This window comes from Cervus elaphus, chromosome 15 (assembly GCF_910594005.1).
Source record: "Cervus elaphus chromosome 15, mCerEla1.1, whole genome shotgun sequence".
NCBI lineage: Eukaryota > Metazoa > Chordata > Mammalia > Artiodactyla > Cervidae > Cervus > Cervus elaphus.
This window is the reverse complement of record NC_057829.1, coordinates 93,038,192-93,060,769: the sequence shown is the minus strand read 5'-3', so window position 1 is coordinate 93,060,769 and position 22,578 is coordinate 93,038,192. Positions and strand designations below refer to the sequence as shown.

Here is a 22,578-nt window from a genome sequence, read left to right as displayed (position 1 = left end):
CTGCCTCCTGTGTGCCCCGTAAAGTCAGGCCTCGGCAGAGAGCCCCCACGTCAGCGCTTACATCTGTGCTCACCTGGAGGCCTCCGCAGAGGTCAGTTCCCTCCACCAGGAGAGGGACGGGCAGGGAGCAGACGGTGTAAACTCTCAGGAGGCCGAGCAGCCAGCAAACAGCGCCCGCCTGCGATGAGTGGGCAGGCGGCACACACATCGGCCGGTGACCCGCGTGGTGTGTGAATGGTCAGGCGTGCAGGCCTGGGCGCCTCTGGCAACTGTTCCTTTCTTGTGACCTCCTGGCCCAGGCCTTTCCCAGCCCTGGGAGCTTTTACATTTGAGAAATTACTGCCATTTCAGATTTACCAAAATTAAAATCAACTGTTCTCAATGCTTGTTTTTACATTGAGGTGAGATTCACATAATATAAAATTAACCATTTTCAAGTGAACGATTCAGTGGTGTCTAGTGCCCTCAATCCTTGTGCCTCTGTCTAGCTCCATGACCCCACTTCCTGTTACTGTCTCAGCAGAAGGGAACATGAAGAAGGAGAGCAGAGGCAAAGACCACAAGAAGAGAGGCGCAACACGGAAGGCCAGGAAGGTAGGTGGTCCTGCCCCGCTGAGCCCCAGAGCCTGGGAGCCTGAGGCCGGGCCCCTGGCTGGAGCGGGCCAGCTCTGCCCGCAGGCCACACCCTGAGGGACTCCTGCCTGTCTTCACAGGGCAGCATGCCCCGCATCGTCCCCTCCCACTGTGTCCTCGTCGACTCGGACAACTTCAAGTGTATCCTTTGATGCTTCACCCACCCCAGACACGGATCCTGGGGCCTAGTTCTCCTTAACCAAGGCCCAGTCGTCGTGGACCCCTATGAGGAGGCCCAAGGCCCAGGTGAGTGCTCCCCGCCACGGGCCGCCCCCAGCACTGGGAACATGGAGGCCTGGGTGCTGGCCTCTGAGCCTCTGCCCTGCCTCCATGTGGCCCTGGGCCAGCTCCTGCTTCACCTCCCCTGGGGAAGGGGGACGGTGGCCGTGTGCTCCGAGACCCGCCCGGCCTCTCGTCGGCAGCCAGGGCAGGTCAACAGCGTGTGACAGGGACCCCTGAATTGGCAGGGTGCCGCCACCAGGTGTGGACCTGTGGCAGAGGGCCGGCCCCGCGGCTCTGGGACGATTCCTTGGCTCTTTGGCTGAGCTGGTTTTCAGTGTCTTCACAGAGGAGGGAACGGGCGCCACCCCTCCACTCCCCCAGGCTCCTTGCCCGTGAGGAGCCAGGCCCCGGGCGCCCGCCGCACCAAGGGCCACCCCGTGGCCGCACCCTCGACGCCATCCCATTCTGGTCACCGTCTCATTCTGGTTGCAGAAATGCTGACTCCTGTCTCCGTGACCCGGGAAATTTTGGAGAGATTCCGAGACACGTTCACTGGGAAATGGACGGGGCACCTGGGCAGTAAGCAGTTTCCCAGGTTGGCCTCTGGGCCCCTCCCGCCCTGACCGCCTTGTTTCCTCAGCCCCTTCCTCCCTGCCCGGAGGCGCCTAGAGTCCCAGCGCCCGGATAGACCTAGGCCCAGGGGGTGCGCTCCCACCCGCTCAGCTTCAAGGGTCTCCAGGCGGCGCCTCGCCGAGGGGCGGGGCCTGGGAGGAGCGGGGCGGGGCGGGGGCCTGGGAGGGGAGGGGCGGGGCCAGCTGCGGGCCGGGCTCGTCCCAGCGAACGCCCTCGGGGACTTGGGCTCCTAGGCTGCAGGAAGGTCCCTCCGCTGCTTCTCAGAGTAACCGCCCGGGGGAGGGCTGGAGCGGACCGCGGCACAGGGTGCTCACGGTGGCGGCCCTGAGTCCCGTCGCCTCCCCGCTCCCGCTTCTTCTTCCTCTCCTGCCTTGGCAGCCAGGCCGAGTGGGAGCAGCTTCTGGGCAGCTGCACAGGCTTCTTCTTCTACGGGATGGAGAACTTCCTATCGCACATATTAGTGGAAAGGCTGGCCGCCATGAACTTGGAAGGTGAGACCTCGGAGGCCCGCCTCTCTGCTACACCCACCCGCACAGGGCACGGGTCGAATTCGCACAAGGACAGAGCACGCACCCTGCGTCTTATCAGGTGTCTCCGGTCCTCTGATGCAGGGCTGGGGGCTTTAGGACCGCACAGCAGGGCCTGAGGGTGGGGCTGAGGCCGCTCCTGCCTCCGTCCCCTCCTCCATTTCTCTGAGAGCGCAGGCTCGGGAGCTGGGGCAGGTCACCCTTTAGGACTGGGCCTTCAGAGTCCAGGAGGGCTGGGCCGGCGTTTCTGGAAGGTGCTGGTCACAACCCTCCCCCGCTCCCAGTTCTTGTACCTGAACTGCAGGCTCTGGTCCCGTTTCCCAGTTTCTTCTCACTGCCCACTGGCACCCGCATCACCCCACCCCACCCAGGTGCCCCCATATCCCACCCCCACCCTCATCCCCAGCCAAGCCTGTGCTCACAGCTGGAGGTTTCGACTGCACTGGGGATGGCCCCCGAGGCAGGCCCACAGTCATACTGCTGCGGGTAAGCAGAGGTCGGCCTCGGCTGTGGGGCTTTCTCATGCCCGCACCCACGTGCTCCAATTTCGGCCCGGGCCCTGTTTCAATGGGCGCAGGAGGCCGCCGCCTCGTAGGGGCAGCTGGGAGCTGAGACCCCTCCTGGAGGTCGGGGAGCTGCAGCAGGCCCCCGTATGGCCTAGAAAATGGACCAAAGTCTGAGCCTCGGGCAGAGGGGGCTGCATTCCCACAGCTGCCTGTGCCCTGGGTGACACCCCGCCCACAAGGTCCCCCGCCCCCGGGCATGCCACCGCTGAGCCCCGCCTGTGACCGCAGAGTGTCAGATGGCGGTGCTGCTGGACCTGGCCCAGTCCTGCGAGAGCGTGCGGCGCCACGCGGAGTCCGCGGAGAGCAGGAGGTGCCCGGGGCCCCCTCTGGCAGCTGACGGGAGACCTGGGGGGCATGTGAGCGGTGGACGTCCATCTGGGGCATTGGCCCTGCCCCCCACAGCAGCCCGGCTGCCGTGACCTGCCCCCAGACTCTGCCCTGGCAAAGTCCCGGGCCGGGGGTGGGGGGGGGGGGTGCTGCCAGCACTGACCACAGGCCTTGCTGGAGCCTCGGGCAGCTGGGCTTGGGACCGGAGACAGAGGGGGCAGTGGGGAGGACACCTGGCCCCAGCACCCCACATCACCTGTCACACACACCCCAGGGCCGCGGGGGCTGCGGCAGCGGGCAGCGGGACTGCAGACCACCGTCTGCTGGGCGTTCGTCCCCTCGCGCCCCCCCCCCCTCCCCGCCGCAGGGAGCCATCCAGAGATGTGCTGGTGCCCTGAGATGACTTTTCTTGCTAAATGGCATTTAACTGTGTACATAGGGGGGCCGGCGGTGGGTGGGCAGGTGGGATCTGGACTTTTCAAGAAGCTCAAGGATGGTGAGTCCAGCTACCGGGCCCCACGCTTGGCGCTCTTCGGGCTGTGGACGGGAGGCTCGGGCCGGACCCCTTGTGCCAGCCCACGATCTCGGTCCCCTGCAGTGAACTCCAGCTGTCCTTGGAGGAGCCAGTCGAGACCGCCATCCTCCTGAGCCTGGTGGGGGTCAGGAGCATCGTGGTGAGCCAGTGGGCTACGGTCCTGCAGGACAACGCGATGCGGGCCCGGGTCTTGTGGGAAAGTGAGTGGTTCCGGCACTGCCGCCCAGTCCTGCAGCCACACGGCCTCCTGGGGCCTGTGGGGGGTGGACGGCCCATCTCAAGGCTGGTTCTTGTCTAGATCTGTTGGCGGTTGGCAGGCCAATCGGGAGAACAACCCGCCTGCTTCAGGAGGTGGGAGCCAGTGAAACTGCCTACCACGGTAACTAGAAATGGGCTCTCCTTGTCCAGTCCCTCGGGCGTGGGGTTGGGGGACTCTCACTTCTCCTGTTTCCAGGGGTCCTCAGCCTCCTGCAGCCCACAGCCTGTGTGAAATCTGGCATCCAGTGTCTTTAGGGAGAAACACACAAATGACTAGAACATCTTTATCTTCAAAAGGCTCAAGTCCTCAAACCCTGAAAGCCCCCCAAGGTGCTCTTGGGGGGGAAACCCACCCACTCCTCCAGCGCAAATGAAACCCTAATGTCCACATGTAGCAGCAGCGCCCCACATGGGTTCTGGTGTGAAGAAGCCAGTGCAGCACCAGGTAGCTTGAGCAACGCTGACCGGAGCATCTGCCATAACCAAGAAAGGCTTAGCCTAGCTCACGAGATCTTCAGATACAGAGTGCAGAAGGAGCTTGAAGTTTAAAATCCCACGGTCCACAGTGCCAGGAGGTGGTTGCCAAACAATAAATGCTTGTTGAATGAGTGAGCAAGTGAGTGTGTACATAAGTGTGTGAGTGAGCAAGTATGGGAGTATGCGTGTGAGGGGGTGTGTGAGTGAGCATGTAGGAGCAAGTGTCTCAGGGCGGGCGAGTGGGTGAGGTTGGCCCGTGGCTCCGCAGCGTCCACACCTGGGCAGTGCGGAAGGCAGGGCCCGCGGCACCGTCCCCTCCGTCGGGCTGGCCCTGGGTGTCGGTCCCTGTGAGCCCGCATCGCGTGCCTGTCCGCTCTCCCCAGACGAGTCCTCGCACGTCTGGAAGGATCGGCCAGCAGCGCTCCGGCCGCAGCTGCAGGGCTCCGAGCGGCTCCCCATCACCCTCAACATGGTGCTCTACGGGCTGCCGCACCAGGCCATCATGTGAGGGGCGCCCGGCCCGCTCTCGGGGGTCTTCAGCCTCCTCCTGAGACCCCTGCCAGGCTGCCCAGAGGAGCCCCCACCCCGTTCTGCACAGGGTGGCGCCTGCGCGTCTCCACCGTGAAGCCAGGGCCCCGTGGATGGAGGAGAGTCTCTGGGGGTGGGTGGGGGTACCTGGGCCCACCCCACAAGGGCCCACCCCTTGTTTCTCCAGGCTCTCCCGGGGGCCCCAGGCCTCCATGCCTTGGCTCCTAATGAGGACACGGTTCTGTCCACGTGCTTTAATAAACAGCTTCATCACCTCTGAACTGTGTTTCTGTGCCCCCAAAGCAGGGACCAGCCTGGTTCTGCCCCCCGCCTGGTGCAGACGCCAGTACCTCCAAACTCACAGGGAGAGTGTGGCCGTGTGACCTGAGCCCCGGGGCCTCCCTGCCCCAGCTTTCTGCCCGGGGCTGGGACTCACATCCTGGGTAAAGGTGACCGTGTGTTCAGGACTCCCAGGGGCCCAGCCTGACCCACTGGCCCTGTGGGGCTTTGCCAAGGAGATGGAAAGGGCTGGGATGTCCGCTGCAAATGCCTCTCGGTGGCGTGGCCGGCATGGGACTTGACAGCCCTGATGTCCCGGCCCTGTGGCAGGGGCGGCCTGGTCTGCACTCTAACGGCTCTAGGGCATACCCAGCTCCGCAGGCCTGCGGGGACCAGGAGGGGACAGGCTGGTGGCAGCGGCAGGCAGAAGAGCCAGCGGGGAGACTGGGGCCAAGACCTCGTCTCCCCTGAATCGAGGGACCGGAAATGGCAAAGCAAACACGCCAGGAATCCTTGGTCTCCCGTGTCTCTGGAAGGAATGTAAAGTGGTGCAGCCCTTCTGGAAAAGAGCTTGGCAGGTTTTCATAAACTGTGTGTGCGGTTAGCACCTGAGCCAGCCTCTGCACGGATCCCAGGGAAATGGAAACTTAGGTTCACACAAACATACCTGCATGAATGTGTCTGGCAGCTTCATCCCATTAGAGCAAAAACTAGAACCAACCCAAAGGCCTTCACCTCGAGTGGTTAAGCAGGCAGTGCATTTACTTGCTGGAACGCCCATGACGGAAAGGAAGCACCCGTGGCTGGACTGGACCTCAAGGGCATCGTGTTGGGCGGAGAAGCCAACACCAACAAGGTCACTCGCTGTGGTGTCGTTCAGACAACGTCCTCAGAGCGCAGAGCAGCTGAGAGGAGAACACGGCCCACGGAAGGCCTGGGGCAAAGCCGGATTCTGCACCTGGGCTGTGACCAGGCCACAAATCTACACTCGGGAGAACACTGCACCGCGCCCTGGCCACACACAGACGTGCACACACACACCGACACGCACAGACAGACACACACAGTCACAGGGAGACACAACACAGGCATAGACACGAGCACACGCAAACACACAGACACACACAGAGGCACACAAACATACAGACACGGAAACCCAGACACAGACACACACCTCACAGACGCACCCCTGTCGGGGTGACGGCGGCAGACCCAGGTCCACGCCGGATCGCAGCACCAGCCTGGGCCCCTGGTTTGCGTGGGCTGTTTCCGCAACTTCCTGTGAATCTATAATTAATTCACCATAAGTTTTTTAAGACCTCATCTTTGATTATATTGAGGTGATGATTCCCCTCTTTTGTGTTTGATTTTTTTCTTTTCTTCAAACATATACACGTATTTGTTCCAGTTTTTTTTTTCTCTTTTTTAAAAAAAGCGCTAACTAATGACCAGGGAATAAATTCAAATGGGGCAGCGTTGGAAATATGAGCTTCCCTCTAGAAAGATGCTGGCACCCTCCCAGACAACAAGGATAAAAGCTTCTGGAAATACTTCATCCACGCAGCGTCGCATTTTTCACCTGGAGCCGTGTCTCTCCTGTGAGAAATGTGAGTGCCGTTCTGTGCAGCCGAGGCTTCAGTCGCCCTCTGAGTTATGTCCCGGCAACATGACAAATCACAGTATCAATTAGCTGCTGTAACACAAGTGGCATTCTGTAATATATTCAAGCACGAAAAACCGCGGAGGTGAAATTTATGTAACCCTAAAAACTATAAGGAGAGAAAAGATCACTTGGAATTTATTGGTAATAATAGGAGACAATGTAATTCCAACAGTGCACGGCCCTTTGAGAAAGGGCTGCCAGGCCTGAAAGTTGTGAGTGTTCCAGAAAGGACGCAGGTGGGTGATGGGGCGCCCCGGCACAGGGGAAGGGGACAGCGTTGCCTGGAGATCCCAGCCCTGCCCCCACCCAGCCTCCCCCTTCCTGAGCAGCAGTTGGCTCAGGGCCAGGCTGAGCTCCAGAGTCCAGACAGGCTCCCCGACCTTGAGCTGGTCGTCCAGGAGCCCCGGCCTCCCCCGGACAGCGCAGCACCCAGGATGGGGCGGGGCGGGGCGGGGCGGGGGGGTGGTGCGGCGGCGGCAGGGGCTCGCAGCAGCCGGGGATGGGACCAGTCGGTTTCTGCTGGTCAGTCACCCGCTTCGAAGTTCAACTTGCTTTCTGAATTTACGTCTTAGAAACAGTGGTTTCCATATTTTTAAAATATGGAGTTTCTTTTAGCAGTATGCTTTATTATAGGAAATTTAGGGGGGAATTAAAGGGAGAAAAGCACTCAGATTTCCTGTTTTCGCACAGTGAGCTCCTGGTGTTTTCGCACTTGGTAAAGGCCTTGTCATTTTGAGATGTTAGTCAGAATCTTGCTCAAAGTCTTCCTACCCTCAGACAGGCTGCCTGCAAGCACGACAATTCCAGTGCCCCGGAATAAGGGTCAGTGGGTTGGGGGGGGATCTCTGAATGGGTGAGGAGCCCAGAGTCCCCCTCATCGCTGGGGGTCTGTGGGCTGTGGAGCTGGGCCAGCCCGGGTGGGGGTTCATGTTCCTATGATCTGCCCCAGGGGTGGTCCCAGCTCCCCCCCGGACAGCACCCTTTTGCTCATGGAATCCCACATAACACCATCACCAGGCAGACCAAGGTCCGTCTCCCGGGACATGGCCTCTGCCTTCGCCTCGAGGGAGACCCGGCCTCTGTCTGTCCTGGCGCTGAGCTCAGCCCCCTGCATCAGGGCACCTGCCTTGGTCCTCTCCGGGGGGCCGGCCTACGGTTCCAGCCAGGTCCCCTGTCCCCCGGGGCCTCCGGCACCTGGGCCCACCTTCCTCTCCCAGCAGTTAATTCCCTCTCACAGCTCAAACAGTCCTTCTGGGTTGATCAGGATTAAGAAATTAGGTGGGTTAATAAAGCTAAAATGTCCACAGACGCTTGTATATAAATTTCTATTAAGTTCCCTCATTCAACACTGGTCTCTTAATAGTTTAATTTCTGTATTAAATAATTAAAACTCTATTTTCAATTGCTGTGAACAATTGTTTTCCTTAATGATCTTCCTGGAGGAGCCAGTAATTTTATATCTTGTAAAAATGATTAACTGGCATCATTATCCCATATGTCTGAAATATAACCCAGCAACTTCAAGAAAGGCCATTTGTATTCAATTAATGCTCCCTTGCATTAAGACATACAATATTACTTCACGTCCTCTCATTTTATTATGACGATGATGGAGATAGAAACAACCAGTTTCATTATCCCATTTCCAACAGAGAAATCAATTTTCAGCGCGTCTCTGCCCTTACAAAGAAGAAGGCGGCGTGGTTCCTGGGGAGCGGCTGCTGCAAACTCCCTCCGGGCGGCTGCCCAACTGCAGGGTCCTCCCCTGGACCGGGGGCTTCTCCATGGGCAGCCCTTCTGGGGCTCTGAGAGGGGCCCGTGACCTTCGCCTCCCGGGGGTTGTCCGGGAGGGGAGGGGCCTGCCTGCTCCTCCCCTCCCCCAGCATCAGTCTGGCCCCCGCCCCATGGGCCCCCATGCCCAGATGGGGGTCTCCTGAGAGATAGCCCTGCTCCCGGGACCCGTGTTGGCCTTGGACAGACCAGGCCCCCACGTGGAATCGGAGGGGCTGGGGGACGCCCTGCAGTGAGCAGCCCCTTTGTCAGGGTGATTCAAGGGACGCGCCCTGCCTCGCCACTCAATCAAGGGCGCTGGCGACCAGGATAATCTAATTGTTTGACGTTTTTATCACAATTCATTGAGACCAGAGGCAGATGACTAGATTAACACCCCGTGCTGTTGGCTGATGGCCGGGAAGGAGCTGATGGGGAGCTCTTAAATTCTCTTATTACAGATTTTAATTCTCTGACACACGGTGAGAGGCCGCCCCAGGAAAATGAGGTGGAGCCTCCTCGGCCCAGAGCCCTGGGATCGGGGCGCCCGCACACCCTCCCTGTTCTTCTGGGCACCTGCTCTGAGCCAGGCTCTGGGACAGGGGTTCTGGGGGCAAACAGTCCGGGGGAACCAGGGGCCTTCCTGTCTGAGCCTTGGGACTCCCGCACCCGGGAAACATGCTCTGACAGGTTGCTCAGCTCTCGGGCTCAGAACCGTCCCCGGAAGAAGCTGTGGCCGGAGCCCCCAGACTCAGGGCTGCTGGGGGCCAGTGTCTCGGGGGCAGTTTGCATAGAATTTCCTTGACCAGTGAGTTGACCATCTTTTCATGTATCTTGTGACTCGGAGGCCAGGTATAGAGCCAGCAGGCAGGGACCCCCTGGGGACTCTGTCGGAGCACCTGGTGAGGTGGATGGACTTGGGGGGGCCTAGGCGTCTGTCCTCCCCAGGGCCAAGTGGATGTTCTACAGAGGACTTTTGGTTTACTGTTACATTTTAGTGAAAGTGAAAGTTGCTAAGTCATGTCCAGTTCTTTGCGGCCCTATGGACTATACAGTCCAAGGAATTCTCCAGGCCAGAATACTAGAGTGAGTTGCCATGTGCTTCTCTAGGGGATCTTCCCAACCCAGGGATTGAATCCAGGTCTCCCACATTGCAGGCAGATTCTTCACCAGCTGAGCCATTTAAGTCGTGCATAATATGTGATGGAGAACACTGGATGCGGGGATGGGGTGACTGCTGTCCAGAGGATCCTGGGGGGCCGCCTCCAGGGGTCTGCTGGGCCAGCAAAGCCCCTCCCAGGGCGGCGCAGGCCTCTCAGGGGGGCATTTGTGCTGGATGGGCCAGGCTGTGGGAGAGGCTCTGGGCGGGGGCTGGGACAGTGTGGACGGAGTCCCCGGGCAGGCAGTGGGGGCGGGGTGTGGAGGGGGACAAGCCTGGGGAGGGGGCGTGTCTGACCTCAGCCGCTGCAGCCGGGAACCATGTCAGGATGATGTCCGTGTGGACATCAGTAGTGGTGGAAGCTGTCACACCTGACCCCTGAGCCTGGGAGTGATGGGACAGTGAGGACAGAGAGCCAGGTGTGGCCACACGTGTGGCCGTCTGCTGAGGGCTGGCATCCTGGAGCAGGCTGCCCTCCAAAGGCTCCCACCCTGGCTGCCTATCGGCCCTCCAGCCGCTCACAATAGGCTAGCTTGGATTTTCCCGAAAACTGAGCGCAGACATCCTTAGGGCCAAAATCTCAGGGTTTAAGTAAAAGGGGGAAGAAGATTTGTCTGCAGACTGAACCACCTTCTGCTGGCCTGGCCATGGCCTCCAAGCCCCAGGGCTCTCGGCTCAGCATCTGAGTCCCCTGACCACCCAGGTGTCCCAGCTGCAGGGCCAGTATTATAAAGCTACAAATCGTCCCCTGACTTGCTGGAACTGGAGCCAGTTTGGATATGCAGTGAGACATTAAGATAAAAACAAACGATCTTGCCCAGACTCAGGGCTCCGATCAGCTGGAGAACAGCAGCCTGATCCTGATCGGAGCTGCCCCAGGCAGGGCATGGAGGGGCCAGATCAAGGTGGGGCTGTCCTCCTCCCACGCACCCCCCCGTCCTGCCCCCTTGCAGCCTTCTTGCCCTGCAGCCCACGACCAGGGTGCTCCCATGCCTGCCCCTCGTGGCCTTCAGCCTGCCCCTCTAGCCGAGTTTGCAATCCCCTGGAGGAGGCTCGTAGCTGCTCACATGGCACTCCCCACCGCGGGCTGGCGCTCTGCCGCTGGCCCACAGGTCCTCCCCAGCCTCTCTCGGCACGAGCGGCAACCGAGGAGGCTATCCTGCTGCAGGGACCAGCTCCAAGTCTCGGCACGCTCCGCGGACCCCAGGCAGGCCTCGCGGTGAACGTCCCGCGTGGGGGTAGCAGGGTGGAGTCTGCGGTGGATACTCAGGAGGGCCCCAGCCAAGAGCGGAGAGGCTCCTCCTGCATGAGCTTGGGGCTGCAGCCCAGCAGGTCTGGCCCCTGGGTCCAGTCAGGGGGGCTTGCTCAGAGCACCCGCACGTCACAGGCACCCCACGGCCAGAACCACCTCGCCCGCTGACCGTACCACACGGCCGCCCCTGGGGCTCCAGCTTCCTCTTCCCGTGTCGCTAGTTTTGCTCACAGACCCGCAGTCAACAGGGCGGGAGAAGACGGTCCCTGAGCTCAAACAGACTCAGCCCGGCCTCATCCGTCCTGACCAACGGCCAGTCAGCTCCCAGGATGTGGACCTTTGATGTTTGAGTTAATAAAAGGGATCATGTACACAGGAAACACGGGGAAACGCAGTGGACACTGCAAAAAGGAAGGAAGACAGAATACATCCTCTCCCTCCTCTGCAGGCCCCGCCCCTCCGCCAAGTCCCTCCCCTTCCTCTACAGGCCCCGCCCCTCCCCCAAGTCCCTCCCACTTCTCAGGCTCCACCCCTCCAGGTCCCTTCCCCTTCTCTGCAGGCTCCGCCCTCCTCCAAGTCCCTTCCCTTCCTCCACAGGCTCCGCCCTCCTCCAAGTCCCTCCCACTTCTCCACAGGCTCCGCCCCTCCAGGTCCCTTCCCCTTCTCTACAGGCTCCGCCCCTCCTCTAAGTCCTTCCCTCTCTTCCGCAGGCTCTGCCCCTCCTCCAAGTCCCTCCCACTTCTCAGGCTCCACCCCTCCCCCAAGTCCCTCCCTGTCCTCCGCAGGCTTTGCCCCTCCTCCAAGCCCCTCCCCCTCTTCACCGGGCTCCTCCCCTCCCCCAACCTGTCCCTTCTCCCCAGGCCACACCCCTTACCCGGGCTCCTCCTCCTCTCACAAGGCTCTTCCCCCTCCCGCGCAGGCTCCTCCCCAGGGCAGCGTTTGGTGCCATGGCTACTTATGAGATTTTTCTCTGGGTAAGTGTCCATATATATAACGATGAAATGACAATCTATTTAATGAAATGATGGCACATTTTCCCCAAGTGCTATTATATTAGAAAAGCTCTCAGAGAAGGCTGCCCCCATCGTGCGTGTTTTTGTGGATGTCACACTTCACACACAGCCCAGCTCCAGGTTACTGTTCACCCAGGATACAAGCAGTCTGTTTACTTCGGTGAAACTACTGATATCTGCTTCGTGAATAATGTGCGGTTGCTCCCGTAACTTGGTCGTGTTTCTGTTTTCAGAAGAGAGAATTCAATATATTTACTAGATCCCAGCACTGATCATTCAGCCCTCCACTCCCCACATCTGACTTGGGCCATCATGGATTAGGAGGGTGAGTTAAGGTTCACGACCACAATTTGGTTTCTTTTTGCTTCTTTGTGCATTTCTGTCGCTTTTTAACTCTTAAGGATTTTGGTGCCAGGTTTCTCTTCAGAACAGCTTGTAGCTTCCACTGTTACCAACTGTGGCTTTGAGTCAGACCTCAGAGGTCTTACTGTCTGGCCACACATGTCTGTAGGTCACTCACTGACTGCCTGTTGGCAGGGACGCGCCCACCTTCCTCACCAGGACCTCACAGGTCTCCCTGGAGGAGCCCCTGTGTCTCCATGTTGTGTCCTGGCCAGAGGAAGACCAAGCAAGCAGAAAAGCAGACCGGATGACAAAGGGAAGAACTGGGGGAGCCACAGGTGAGAAGGGAGGCAGGACATCAGGGAACGCCAGGGAAGTGAAGGAACATCAGAGAAGTGCATCAGGGAACGGAAGACCAGCGGCACTGCTGGAACCACAGCTGAACTTGAGGTGAGCCACACAGGATGAACTTGAGAACCTCCAGATCTGCTCAGAGGCTCAGAGGGACTCACCCCAACACGGCCATCAGGTTCTGCACATGTGCCCCGCGGCCCTCCCGGGACAATCGCTAAAGGTGGGAAATTGGGGAAGCCGAAGGCGCTGGCATACAGACTGTGGCACACCCACAGAGCCGCTCGCGATCCTGGGTCCTGCCCGGCGGTGCCACGCAGGTGCCAGGACACAGAGGGGCCTGGACTGGAGAGTGTGTGTCAGTTCTGGGTGGGGGTCTTACACAGAGAGACCGCCCACGGGTGGCGTCTTTCATCTGCTCGGCGCTTAGGGGTCGTGCCCCCGGGGACCAGGGCAGTGCCGGCCCCACAGGCTCAGGCTGCGGTCGGTCATGCAGGAGAGCGAAGCGGTGAGCAGAAAGGAGGCTGGCCACGCTGTGGAGTGGGCGCTGAGCCGCGGCAGACGGCTCCTTTCTTCATCGGTTCAGTGTTTCACAACTGGTGTCTGTCACCCTCATGACCATAAGAAAAGCTCTGTTTGAGACAAAATTGCTTTCCACTCAGGTCTTTGTCAACTGTCATTTATCCAAAGATGTCAAGAATGCCGCCCTGGCCTGAGGCCGGCAAGGATGCCTTGATAGCAGAACCAGGATCCAAACTGCCTGCAGTCAGTCTCCACCACGGCTGGAGCCCATGGGGCCCAGGGAGCACCCAGCCTGCACCCGGTGAGCCTAGCGCCCTCCTTTGTGCACAAGACCCCCCCCCCCCCTCATGTGCCTGGGGCCAAGACCCACGTGTGTCCGGGACACCTGCCACGTGTCTGGGACCCTCCGTGTGCCCAGGACTCCCCCTGTGTCCCCCTGTGTGCCTCGGACCCCCTCCCCCATGAGCCCAGGACAACCTTTGTGCCCGGGACACCTCCTGTGTGCCCGGGACCCCCACGGGCCAGGCAGGAGGAACTCTGGCCAGGAGGGTGGATTAACTTCCTGAGGTGAATTAAATTAGGCACAACCTCTTGGGGCCCTTTGTAGGAAGAGGCAACGAGGTCGTGAAACGCAAGCTCACAGGATCCCACAGACCAAACTTCGTCCTGATGTCACGGGCCACCAGCCCCTGGGGCTGCCCACACCCCTACCCCGTGGCAGAGGGGTTTGGTGGCCTGGCAGCTGCAGAGTTTTGAAGCCCTTGGGGGGCTTGGGCCAGACTAGCCTCTGGGCCCAGCTCACTGCCTCCCCAGCCCTGCGAGACCCATTTCCCAGACGGGGGGTGGCCAGGCAGTGGGCAGCCTGGGCTGGGGGTCGGAAGCCCCCAGGCATTGCAGGAGGCGTGGGGTTCTCTTTGTCTCACATGGCAGATACATTCCTCAAAGTCAGGGAGACTGTTCGGAGCCTGGCTGTTCCCTTTTAGGAGCCTAGAGGAGAAATGCCAGCCTGCGGCCAACGCCAGCCCTGACCTGCGCTGGTGGGAGAGGCTTTCCGTAGACCAAGGACCCCTGCCTGCCGCCCCCTCAGCCCAGAACGGGGCGGGGACCTCAGCGTGCTTACCTGAAACCCCTCCTGGTCCAGCCAGCTGCCCAGTGACCCTTTAAAAGGGCGAATAGTTTCCCATCAGGGGCAGCTCCTCCATGGAGATGACCCCCGCCTTCTGGGATGGTCCTTGGGGTGGCCCTGCCCCAGCTCCCGCCCCCTCCATGGGTCTCCTGGAAGCAGGCCCTCCCCCAGGTAGCCGCTTGGCCCCCTCAGTGACGGTGCCGGGGTCACCCTGTCAATAACGTCAACCTGCGTTTGTTGGGCTTGGTCGTTAACTGGCCTCCTGTCTGCAGCCTCCGTCCCGAGGCATTTTAATAAAGACCTGGGGATACATGGACGCCAGACCCCGCCCGCGGCGGATAGAACCGACGACAGCGGCGGGGCCCAGGGGTGGGGGCGGCGCTGGTCACAGCACAGCTGGACCCTCACCCGCCAGCAAGCCCCCACGGGCTCCAGAGCAGCCTGGAGCACAGCCAGACGCCCTTCCGGAAGCATCCACTTGGCCAGCGTGTCCGAGCCATCCTGGGAGCACAGCAAACAGGCTGGAGCCGATGCCCTAACACAAATCTTGCGCTCGGCGCCCAATTAGCACGTTTGGCACGCGGTCAGACCACCGGGAGAGCAGCCCCCGGAGAGAGATCATTACGAGACTGCGCGTCTGGTGCGGGGGTCCGGGGCGGGGGGCCTGGGATGAGCTTGGGGCTGATTTACGGCCGCGCTGTCTTTGTCCTTCCCTGAAGGAGACGCGAGTCTTGGGACCCCGAGGAGCGCTTCTGAGGCGCCATGCGGCTGCACCTCCTCCTCAGGGCCCCTTTGCCTGGCATAGAGTGGGGAATGATTTCCAGCTCATGTCAGAACATTCGAGGTGCGTGCCCCAGCTGGGCCCCCTCCATGGAGGGAGTGGGAGCCGCACTCTTGGAGGCTGGAGTCCCCCCCCTCCCCGGCCCAGCGTGGATACGGCTGCGAGGCACTGGGGGCCACAGATCTCCAACCAAGAGCCGAGCACCACCCAGAAGCAGAAAGCGGAGCAAAATGGCAACCCCAGAAAGGTGCTAGGAGCTGGGGGGCCTGCGGGCCTGGAGGCAGGAGGGGGAGAGGTTGAGGGGCAGGTTTGTCCATGCCTTTGGCCTGGTCCAGACCCGCATGGGCGGTTCCCTCCTGAACCCCCGATTCTCTCGGCCGGTGAGGTGTTCATCCAGCCAGTCCTTCACTCGAGCTCTTTGCAGCCTGGGCCCCTGGTGGGTCGGAGCCTGTCCTGGACCAAGAACCTTGCAGGACCTTGGAAACGAGGAGGCGACCCAGCCTCTGTGCCCATTGGACGTGGAACGTGTGAGGGGGTGGGTAGCCGACCTGGGGGCGGGGCCCCGGGGAGGGAGGAAGCCCAGGTGGGCGGGGCGGCGGGGTGTGGCCAGTGCCGCCCACGTGCAGGGGCCGAGAGTCTGAGGCCGAGACGGCCCAGCAGATGGGGCCTCCCTGCTGATCCCAGGTGCACCGTCAAGGAGGTTGCAAGATGCCACCCTCTTAAGAAGCTGCCTGAGAAGAGCCTGAAAACAACTGGGCCTACGTCAGCGGAGGGTGGGCGTCTGTTCGTACGGGGGCACCTCCCAGCAGGCACGAGAGGCCTGCGGCCATGTGCCCCTGGGGAGGGAGTGACCCAGAGTCGTGAGGTCAGATGACTCAGTACCGTGGGGCCCTGCACAGCCGGAGGTCCCGGGAGGCCACGTGGTCACAGCCGCCCCGTTTCTGTGGGGCGGGAGAACAGTCTCAACCTGGGTGCTTCTTTCAGGAGAAGGAAGGCGAGGTCCGCACACAGCATGGTGAGAGGCGGGGGTCTGCAGACAGGAAGGAATAGTGTGGTTCTGTGCGCTGCTCTGGGGATGTTCCTACGTGTATCAAGACGCATAACTTTTAAAGTACAGGAGCTGGAGAAGGGGAGCTGGGGCGCGGGGAGGGGCTCTGCGGGGGGGACGCCCACCTGTCCCTGGCTGGGGGCGGGGCTTCAAGCCCAGAGAAGCCGGAGCCTCGCCGCGCACGGGGGAGGGGTGGGAGCTCCCCGCAGGTCCGGGAGCCCTGGCCCCTGTCCAGGCCGCCTCCTGCGGGGAAGGGGCGGGCAGCCCGGGCCTTTTGGCCTCTGCTCCCGGGTCTCTGCTTCCTTTACAGACCTGCTGGGCCCCTCCCACCCGCCACGGGCCCCAGCCTCCCAGGGACTGGCCAGCATCTTCCCAGGGAAGGTGCTTGGCTCAGAAAGTCCCGTTCAGGGACACCCACACGCCCATGGTGTCTGCCACCTGAGCACAGGGATCTCTCTGGGGGAGCCCAGGCTTTGAAGCCTCTGAAGCCTGGAACTGGGTTCATGTTCGTTTCTTGACCCTGTAGCACTCAGCCCCCTGGGTGCCCCAGGCATGAGGGGCCCTTGCAACCGGGAGCCGACTTGACGGCAGGTGCATCAGTGCGGAGGGGTTCAGAGCGGACCGAGCAGAGTGAGCCTCAGGACGACGAGAGCCCGCGGACGGTGGTCCGGGGGGTGGTGGAAGGCAGGGCGGCAGCAAAGGGGCCAGTGTGGGGGTCAGAGGGGAGGGGGCCGCTGAGGGCCTGGGTCTGAGGCTCACTGGTCATCTCATGGGGATTAGACCCAAACGGATTATGGGGGGCAGGACTGGGCTTCAGGCAGGGGGGAGAGGGTGAGGTCGGGCTGGCGCCCCGCTGGGCCTCCTCTCGTGGCCACCGTCACCCCTCCCTCCCCCCCCCCCCCCAGCCCAGACGCACCCTCAGCCCGCAGTGACCCTTCAGGCAGTCACCCTGCGGGTGGCGCTGGGGGTCGGCGGAGCGAAGCCGGCAGGGGTTCCGCCAGCTGCCTTTCCGGGGTCGGCCAGGCGAGGGCACCAGCGGGATAGGCAGGGGTCCGGTCTTTCCCGGCAGGGATGTCTGTGGGGAGGGGTGGGGTTTGCGCCCACCCAGCTCCCTTCAGCGTCTGCAGAACCTGGGAGGCCCTGCAGCAGCACAGGCGCCCATCAGGCGGCCTCTCCGGCTCCAGGGCCCCGGGGGCCACGCCTCCACCCCGACACCCCTGAGCCCCAGCTGGCAGGCACTTGGTTCTCTTGACCCACCAACCCCTGGTGAGCAGCCCCCTGACTCCGCCCCCAGGTGCGGTCCCCTCCTCTTGCTCCCGAGGTCGAGGACTGATCCCACGTGGAAGGACAAAGCCAGGGTCCTTTGCCCTTTGCAGGAAGCCATCGAGGGGGCGTGCTTGGGGCAGGGGGCAGCTTCACGACTTACCAGTCAAAATGGCAAATCATCGGTTTGCCAACTCCAGAGCTATCTGCTTGGTTGGAGACGGGATCCAAGCTCCCTCCAGAGACGCACCCCCTTCCTCCCCTCCGTTCCCCAGCCCCACGCCGGCCAGGCTCCGACCCAGTCCGGGCTAGGACACCGGCTGGTCCTGGCTGGTCCTCCTGAGGGACCACCTTTCCTGACCTCCCTCTTCCCAGCTATCATTGGTCCCGTTCCTCTCCTGCACGGACTTGCGGGGTTTTGTTTATTGTTGAAGAAGAGGGCGGCAGAGGATGAGATGGTTGGATGGCATCACCAACATGAATCTGAGCAGCTGCGGGAGCCAGAGGAGGACAGGGGAGCCTGGCCTGCTGCAGCCCATGGGGCCGCAAAGAGCCCGCCGACTTGGCGACTGAACACCACCAGTCGTGCCCGCCGGGGTGCAGGGTGGCGCTCGCTGTTCACGTGGCTCTCCCAGAGCGCGCCTGACACGGAGCATGACCCGATAAATAAACGTGACTAAGTCAAGATCTTTGCCAAACCGCGAGTTCCGCGCGTGCCCGCGACGTCAACGTGAGAGCGAGGCGAGGCGCACGGCCGCCTTCCTTGGCGGGGCTTCTCCTTCGGTACCAGGAGGGGGCATTGGCAGACCCGTCCGCTCCGGCCGAATCGGCTCCGGCGGCGGGACCCGAGGCGCTCCTTCCCCGCAGAACCCTCCCTTCCCTGGCCGACCCGGAGCGGGGAGGCGTTTCCTTCGGTCCTACCCAGGGGGCGGCTCCCGGGAGCGCCGGAGGAGAAGGTGGGGCGGGGGCCGGGCTCCAGGCGGAGGCACGCAGCCCCGGAGTGCCCGGAGATGGCGGGCCGACAGGTGGAACTGGTTGAGCCTACACACCCGGAACTGGGGCGCTGGGGTCGGGGGTGGCGGTGGGGGTTCCGTGCCACCGCGTCTGGAAGGGTAGGCGGGCGGGCATCTGGGGCTTGGGAACCCCCGCGCGCGGGGCGGGAGAGGGCGCGTGGAGAGGACACCGAGACTACCCCCGCCAGACAGCATGGAGATGCAGCTGCCCTCACCCCTCCTATGGCGCCCCCCAACCCACTCTGGCCCCTCCAAACGGCACTCCGGCCCCCCATTCCGCACCCACGGCACCTAGCTCCCTGGAGAGCCAAGCGCGCTGCGGCTGCAGGCGATGCAGCCCCACTCGCAACCCCAAGCGTTCCGGCCGCAGCCTAGGGAGGGCCCCGGGGCGCAGGGCAGCGGCTCGGCACTGTTTCCTCAGAGGGAAGGAGGATGCAGAGGACCCAGCCTGGGGTTCGAGGAGCCGAGCGCGGCGCCCAGAGCGGCAGTGTTCCTCCTGCCACCGAACCAAGGTCTCGGGGAGGATAATGCGCCCTGTCGACTGTCCGGGCACGCCACGCCTGGCCCGCCAAGGGGACTTTGGCCGCAGCAATCCAGAACCTGCTCCCCGGAGCAGAGTCAGGAAAGGGAGCCGGCCCGCCTCTCACGTGGCCCCGCCCCAGTCCCCCGGGTCCCTCCCCCAAGTCCTGACCTCCCGCCCGGATCAGAGGCGGCCCGGCCGCCGCCTTCCAGGAGCCCAGAGGGGCCCAAACCCGGCAGAAAAGGATCCGCGGCTGCGCTCTCGGGGCACACAAACGCTGTGCCCCAGGTAAGGGGCGCAAGCCAGGCCCGGGGCGGATCTCAGGGTGCAGCCGCCATAGTGAGCGCGGAGAAACTCGGTGTCCGGGGTCTGGCTTGGCTGGTGCGGATCGCCTGCGGGGCAGCCGCACCCGGATCCCGCGAGTGCGGCCCGGCCAAGCAAGCAGGAAGAGAGAAACTCCCTTGCGCGCGGGCTGCACCGCACACGAAGCCGGCCGGTATCACGCGCGGTGGCGTGCCGCCCGGGACAGCACGGTGCGCGCACACGCGGGCAATGGGGGCCACCTAATGCCCGCCCAGCCCCGGCGGCATGTGGCTTTCTTAGAGGCGATCTGGCGTAGGGACTTGCAGCACCACACCCGCAGAACTGCACAAAACGAAAATAGACCCCTGGAGATCTCGGTACCAGGGGACGCTGGGTCCCCGCCCAGAGCCGAGAGGGCTGCTCTCATGTGCGCCACCGAAATCCTGGCGGCCCGGGTGAAACGGGAAAGTCGTTGCTAACCGGCTGCACCGGGCCCGAGAGAGGCCGGCTGGCAGACACCGCTCCCTACCGCGCCCTCCCCAGCCCCGGACACGAAACAGCAGCCGTCAGTTGGTACGCGTTCCCGTCACGTTCCCAACGGGCAGTGAATAATAGTAATAACCGTCACTTAATATGTGACACCACCCAAGAGAACCTAGGAGGCAACGTCCACGATTGTACTCGGCGCCTGCTCTCCGCCGGCGCTCGCAGTTTACTGCGATCGTATTTAAACCGCACAACCATCTACGGGGTGGGAGGAGTGCTCACCCCGAGGACTACACCACGCGCCCGGCGTGCCCGTCAAAAGGCCGCGCTTCTGCCCGCGGCCCCACACGCCCCGTGACTCGGGCTCAGTCTGCCAGGGTCCCCGACCCCAGGCTCCGGCCGCGCTTTGCGAGGGAGCGGCTGCACGTAAGGTCCCGCGCTGCGTCCAGGCCCGAGCTCCGGGTTCAGGTTGCCTCCCAGGAGTGAGTGCGACCGCACGACCGGGAAATATCCCAACCCGGCCGAGTACAGCCCCGCGGGCCGGGAGTGGACGGGGACCCGGTCCCCATACACACCACACGCGACCTGGAGGCCCCGGGGCAGGCCTCGGCGAGGCGCCAGCCACTGGGTTGGGAAACAGAGCGGATTCTCGCGGGCCAAGTCTAACCTTCGGCTCGTGGGCGCTGACGTCCCGCTTCTCGCGCCCTCTGCATCCCAGAGCAGGAGGTTCTCGGAAACGTTCTCGGTCCTCCCTCAAACCTGGGACCGTGACCCCGGGACTGCCTACGCCTCCCCGCGCACTCCCACTGGCGCCTCTGCGCCGAACAGGGCGCACCGAGTGTGCCGAGTGGATCCTCAAATCTGCATTCTCTCGGTGATAAAATATGCTCTCGTATTTTTTCCTGATTTCCCATTAAAACCTTTGCCTAACTAAACTCCCATCCAACGGGATTTATTTCGTCCCCGGGGAGATAAATCAGGGGGCAAATTTACGGCCCGGGAGGGACCCGCCGCGCTAATGGGCGCTTCATGGAGTGCGCGGCGGGGGCGCGCGGACGGCAGGCGCTGGCCAATGGCCGGGCCGCGGGCGCCCACAGCCAATCAGCGCGCGCGCCGCGCCAGGGCCCCGCGGTTATCAGCGCATCCGGCCCGCGCGGCGCCGCTCCGACCGGCCCCGGGGCTGCCGCCGCCGCCGCCTCCCGGAGCGCCCCCGCCGCCGCCCGCCCTGCGCCGGAGCCGCCACCCGCCTTCGAGCCCGCCCTCCGCGCCGTCGGCGCCCTCGCCCGGCGCCCGCCCGGGCCGCGCGCAAACTTCCCGGGCCGGCGTGCGGCGGCGGCGGCGGCGGCGGGGCCCGGATGGGCGCCCGGGCCGGCGGCGGCGGCGCCCATGGACGCTAACCGCCCGGGCGCGTTCGTGCTGAGCAGCGCCCCGCTGGCCGCGCTGCACAACATGGCCGAGATGAAGACGTCGCTGTTCCCATATGCGTTGCAGGGCCCGGCCGGCTTCAAGGCCCCCGCGCTGGGCGGCCTGGGCGCGCAGCTGCCCCTTGGCACCCCGCACGGCATCAGCGACATCCTGGGGCGGCCGGTGGGCGCGGCGGGCGGCGGCCTCCTGGGCGGCTTGCCCCGGCTCAACGGGCTGGCCTCGTCAGCTGGCGTCTACTTCGGGCCCGCGGCCGCCGTGGCGCGCGGCTATCCCAAGCCTCTGGCCGAGCTTCCTGGGCGCCCGCCCATCTTTTGGCCCGGAGTGGTGCAGGGCTCGCCCTGGAGGGATCCCCGCCTGACCGGCCCGGGTAAGTGGCCCGCGCGCGGGTTCGGCGTGGGGCTGGCGCGGGCGCGGGCGGGACTGTTGGCCGCACTCACCGAGCCCCCCTCTCCAGCCCAGGCCGGCGGGGTCCTGGACAAGGACGGCAAGAAGAAGCACTCGCGGCCGACCTTCTCCGGCCAGCAGATCTTCGCGCTGGAGAAGACTTTCGAGCAGACGAAGTACCTGGCGGGGCCCGAGCGCGCGCGCCTCGCCTACTCCCTGGGCATGACTGAGAGCCAGGTCAAGGTGAGGCGGCGTCGCGCGTGGCTCGCTTAGCCGCAGCCCGCTCGCTCCCCCGCGTCCTGCGAAAGGCGCGCGAGCGGCCGCGCCGCGGCCGGGGCCGGAGCGGAGGGGCAGCCTGGGGCGGGCCTCGGCGTCTGCGCGGGCGCCAGCGGCTGGCCCAGGCCGCCGAGGGGCCGAGCTGCCGCCGGCGGGTGCTCCGGGGGACCCCGCGTGATGGGCGCCCTCCACCCCAGGTGTGGTTCCAGAACCGCCGGACCAAGTGGCGCAAGCGGCATGCAGCGGAGATGGCGTCGGCCAAGAAGAAGCAGGACTCGGACGCCGAGAAGCTGAAGGTGGGCGGCTCGGACGCGGAGGACGACGACGACGAGTACAACCGGCCCCTGGACCCCAACTCGGACGACGAGAAGATCACGCGGCTGCTCAAGAAGCACAAAGCCCCGAACTTGGCGCTGGTCAGCCCGTGCGGCGGCGGCGCGGGGGACGCCTCGTGAGGGCGCGGGGCCGGGCCGGACAACCAGGGTACGGACGCGGGCCGGCGCCCTAGCCAGCCGCCCGCGCCGCAGTGTGTATATATATTTTTACAGAGTAAGTTATACGGCGGCCCGGCTCAGGCTCTGCATCGGGGCCGCCGGCGCCGCGCGTCCCTGGTGGAATCACTTTGTATAATCAATAAATTATTTAACACGTCCCCGTCGGAGCCGCGGCTCCCTAGGCCCTTCGCCTGTTTCTTCCCATTCGGAAAGCCGCGGGCGAGGCGGCGGCGCGGCCTCCGCTCCTGCCGGGGACACCGTGCCGGGCCGCTGTCCAGTGTCCAGGCCCGCGGGGCCCGCGCCTTCGGCTGGAAGGGCACCTGGGGCTTGCGCGGGCCGGGCTCGGCAGCGGGCCCGACGGAGGCCGGGGGTCCCGCGTTCCGGGCGCCCGGGCGGCAGCAG

General features: G+C 63.5%; 2 protein-coding genes and 1 long non-coding RNA gene across 14 annotated transcripts in view; all 3 read left to right on the top strand.

The window, feature by feature from the left end:
* CFAP46 (cilia and flagella associated protein 46) overlaps positions 1–4,987 on the top strand; it is a 96,873-nt gene extending 91,886 nt beyond the window's left edge. For 8 of the 12 annotated variants that reach the window (XM_043926148.1, XM_043926153.1, XM_043926147.1 and 5 more), the window contains 9 exons: positions 521–594; positions 714–774; positions 844–879; positions 1,348–1,450; positions 1,867–1,979; positions 2,810–2,891; positions 3,507–3,643; positions 3,742–3,822; positions 4,562–4,987. In XM_043926148.1, the coding sequence (XP_043782083.1) occupies positions 521–594; positions 714–774; positions 844–879; positions 1,348–1,450; positions 1,867–1,979; positions 2,810–2,891; positions 3,507–3,643; positions 3,742–3,822; positions 4,562–4,686 (812 nt within the window). In that variant the 3' untranslated portion in view covers positions 4,687–4,987. Of the gene's footprint in view, positions 1–520; positions 595–713; positions 775–843; positions 880–1,347; positions 1,451–1,866; positions 1,980–2,809; positions 2,892–3,506; positions 3,644–3,741; positions 3,823–4,561 lie in introns of those variants that run through there. The other 4 variants (XR_006345406.1, XR_006345405.1, XM_043926146.1 and 1 more) reach the window with 3 other exon arrangements.
* A 10,907-nt stretch (positions 4,988–15,894) lies between these two features.
* LOC122708579 lies at positions 15,895–17,960 on the top strand. Its single transcript, XR_006345221.1, has 2 exons — positions 15,895–15,979; positions 17,651–17,960. It is a non-coding gene; the product is annotated as an uncharacterized LOC122708579 (long non-coding RNA).
* A 2,798-nt stretch (positions 17,961–20,758) lies between these two features.
* Positions 20,759–22,333, top strand: NKX6-2 (NK6 homeobox 2). Its single transcript, XM_043926260.1, has 3 exons — positions 20,759–21,389; positions 21,477–21,649; positions 21,880–22,333. The coding sequence occupies exons 1-3, from the start codon at positions 20,984–20,986 to the stop codon at positions 22,135–22,137; spliced, it is 837 nt and encodes a 278-aa protein (XP_043782195.1). The 5' UTR covers positions 20,759–20,983; the 3' UTR covers positions 22,138–22,333.
* Positions 22,334–22,578: the final 245 nt, after the last annotated feature.

Bases quoted from the DNA above. Each gene is read 5' to 3' on its own strand.
- NKX6-2 (XM_043926260.1), top strand. From the start codon at position 20,984: ATGGACGCTAACCGCCCGGGCGCGTTCGTGCTGAGCAGCGCCCCGCTG. The intron at 21,390-21,476 runs GTAAGTGGCCCG...CCCCCTCTCCAG, and splicing joins TCCCCGCCTGACCGGCCCGG to CCCAGGCCGGCGGGGTCCTG. The intron at 21,650-21,879 runs GTGAGGCGGCGT...CCTCCACCCCAG, and splicing joins TGACTGAGAGCCAGGTCAAG to GTGTGGTTCCAGAACCGCCG.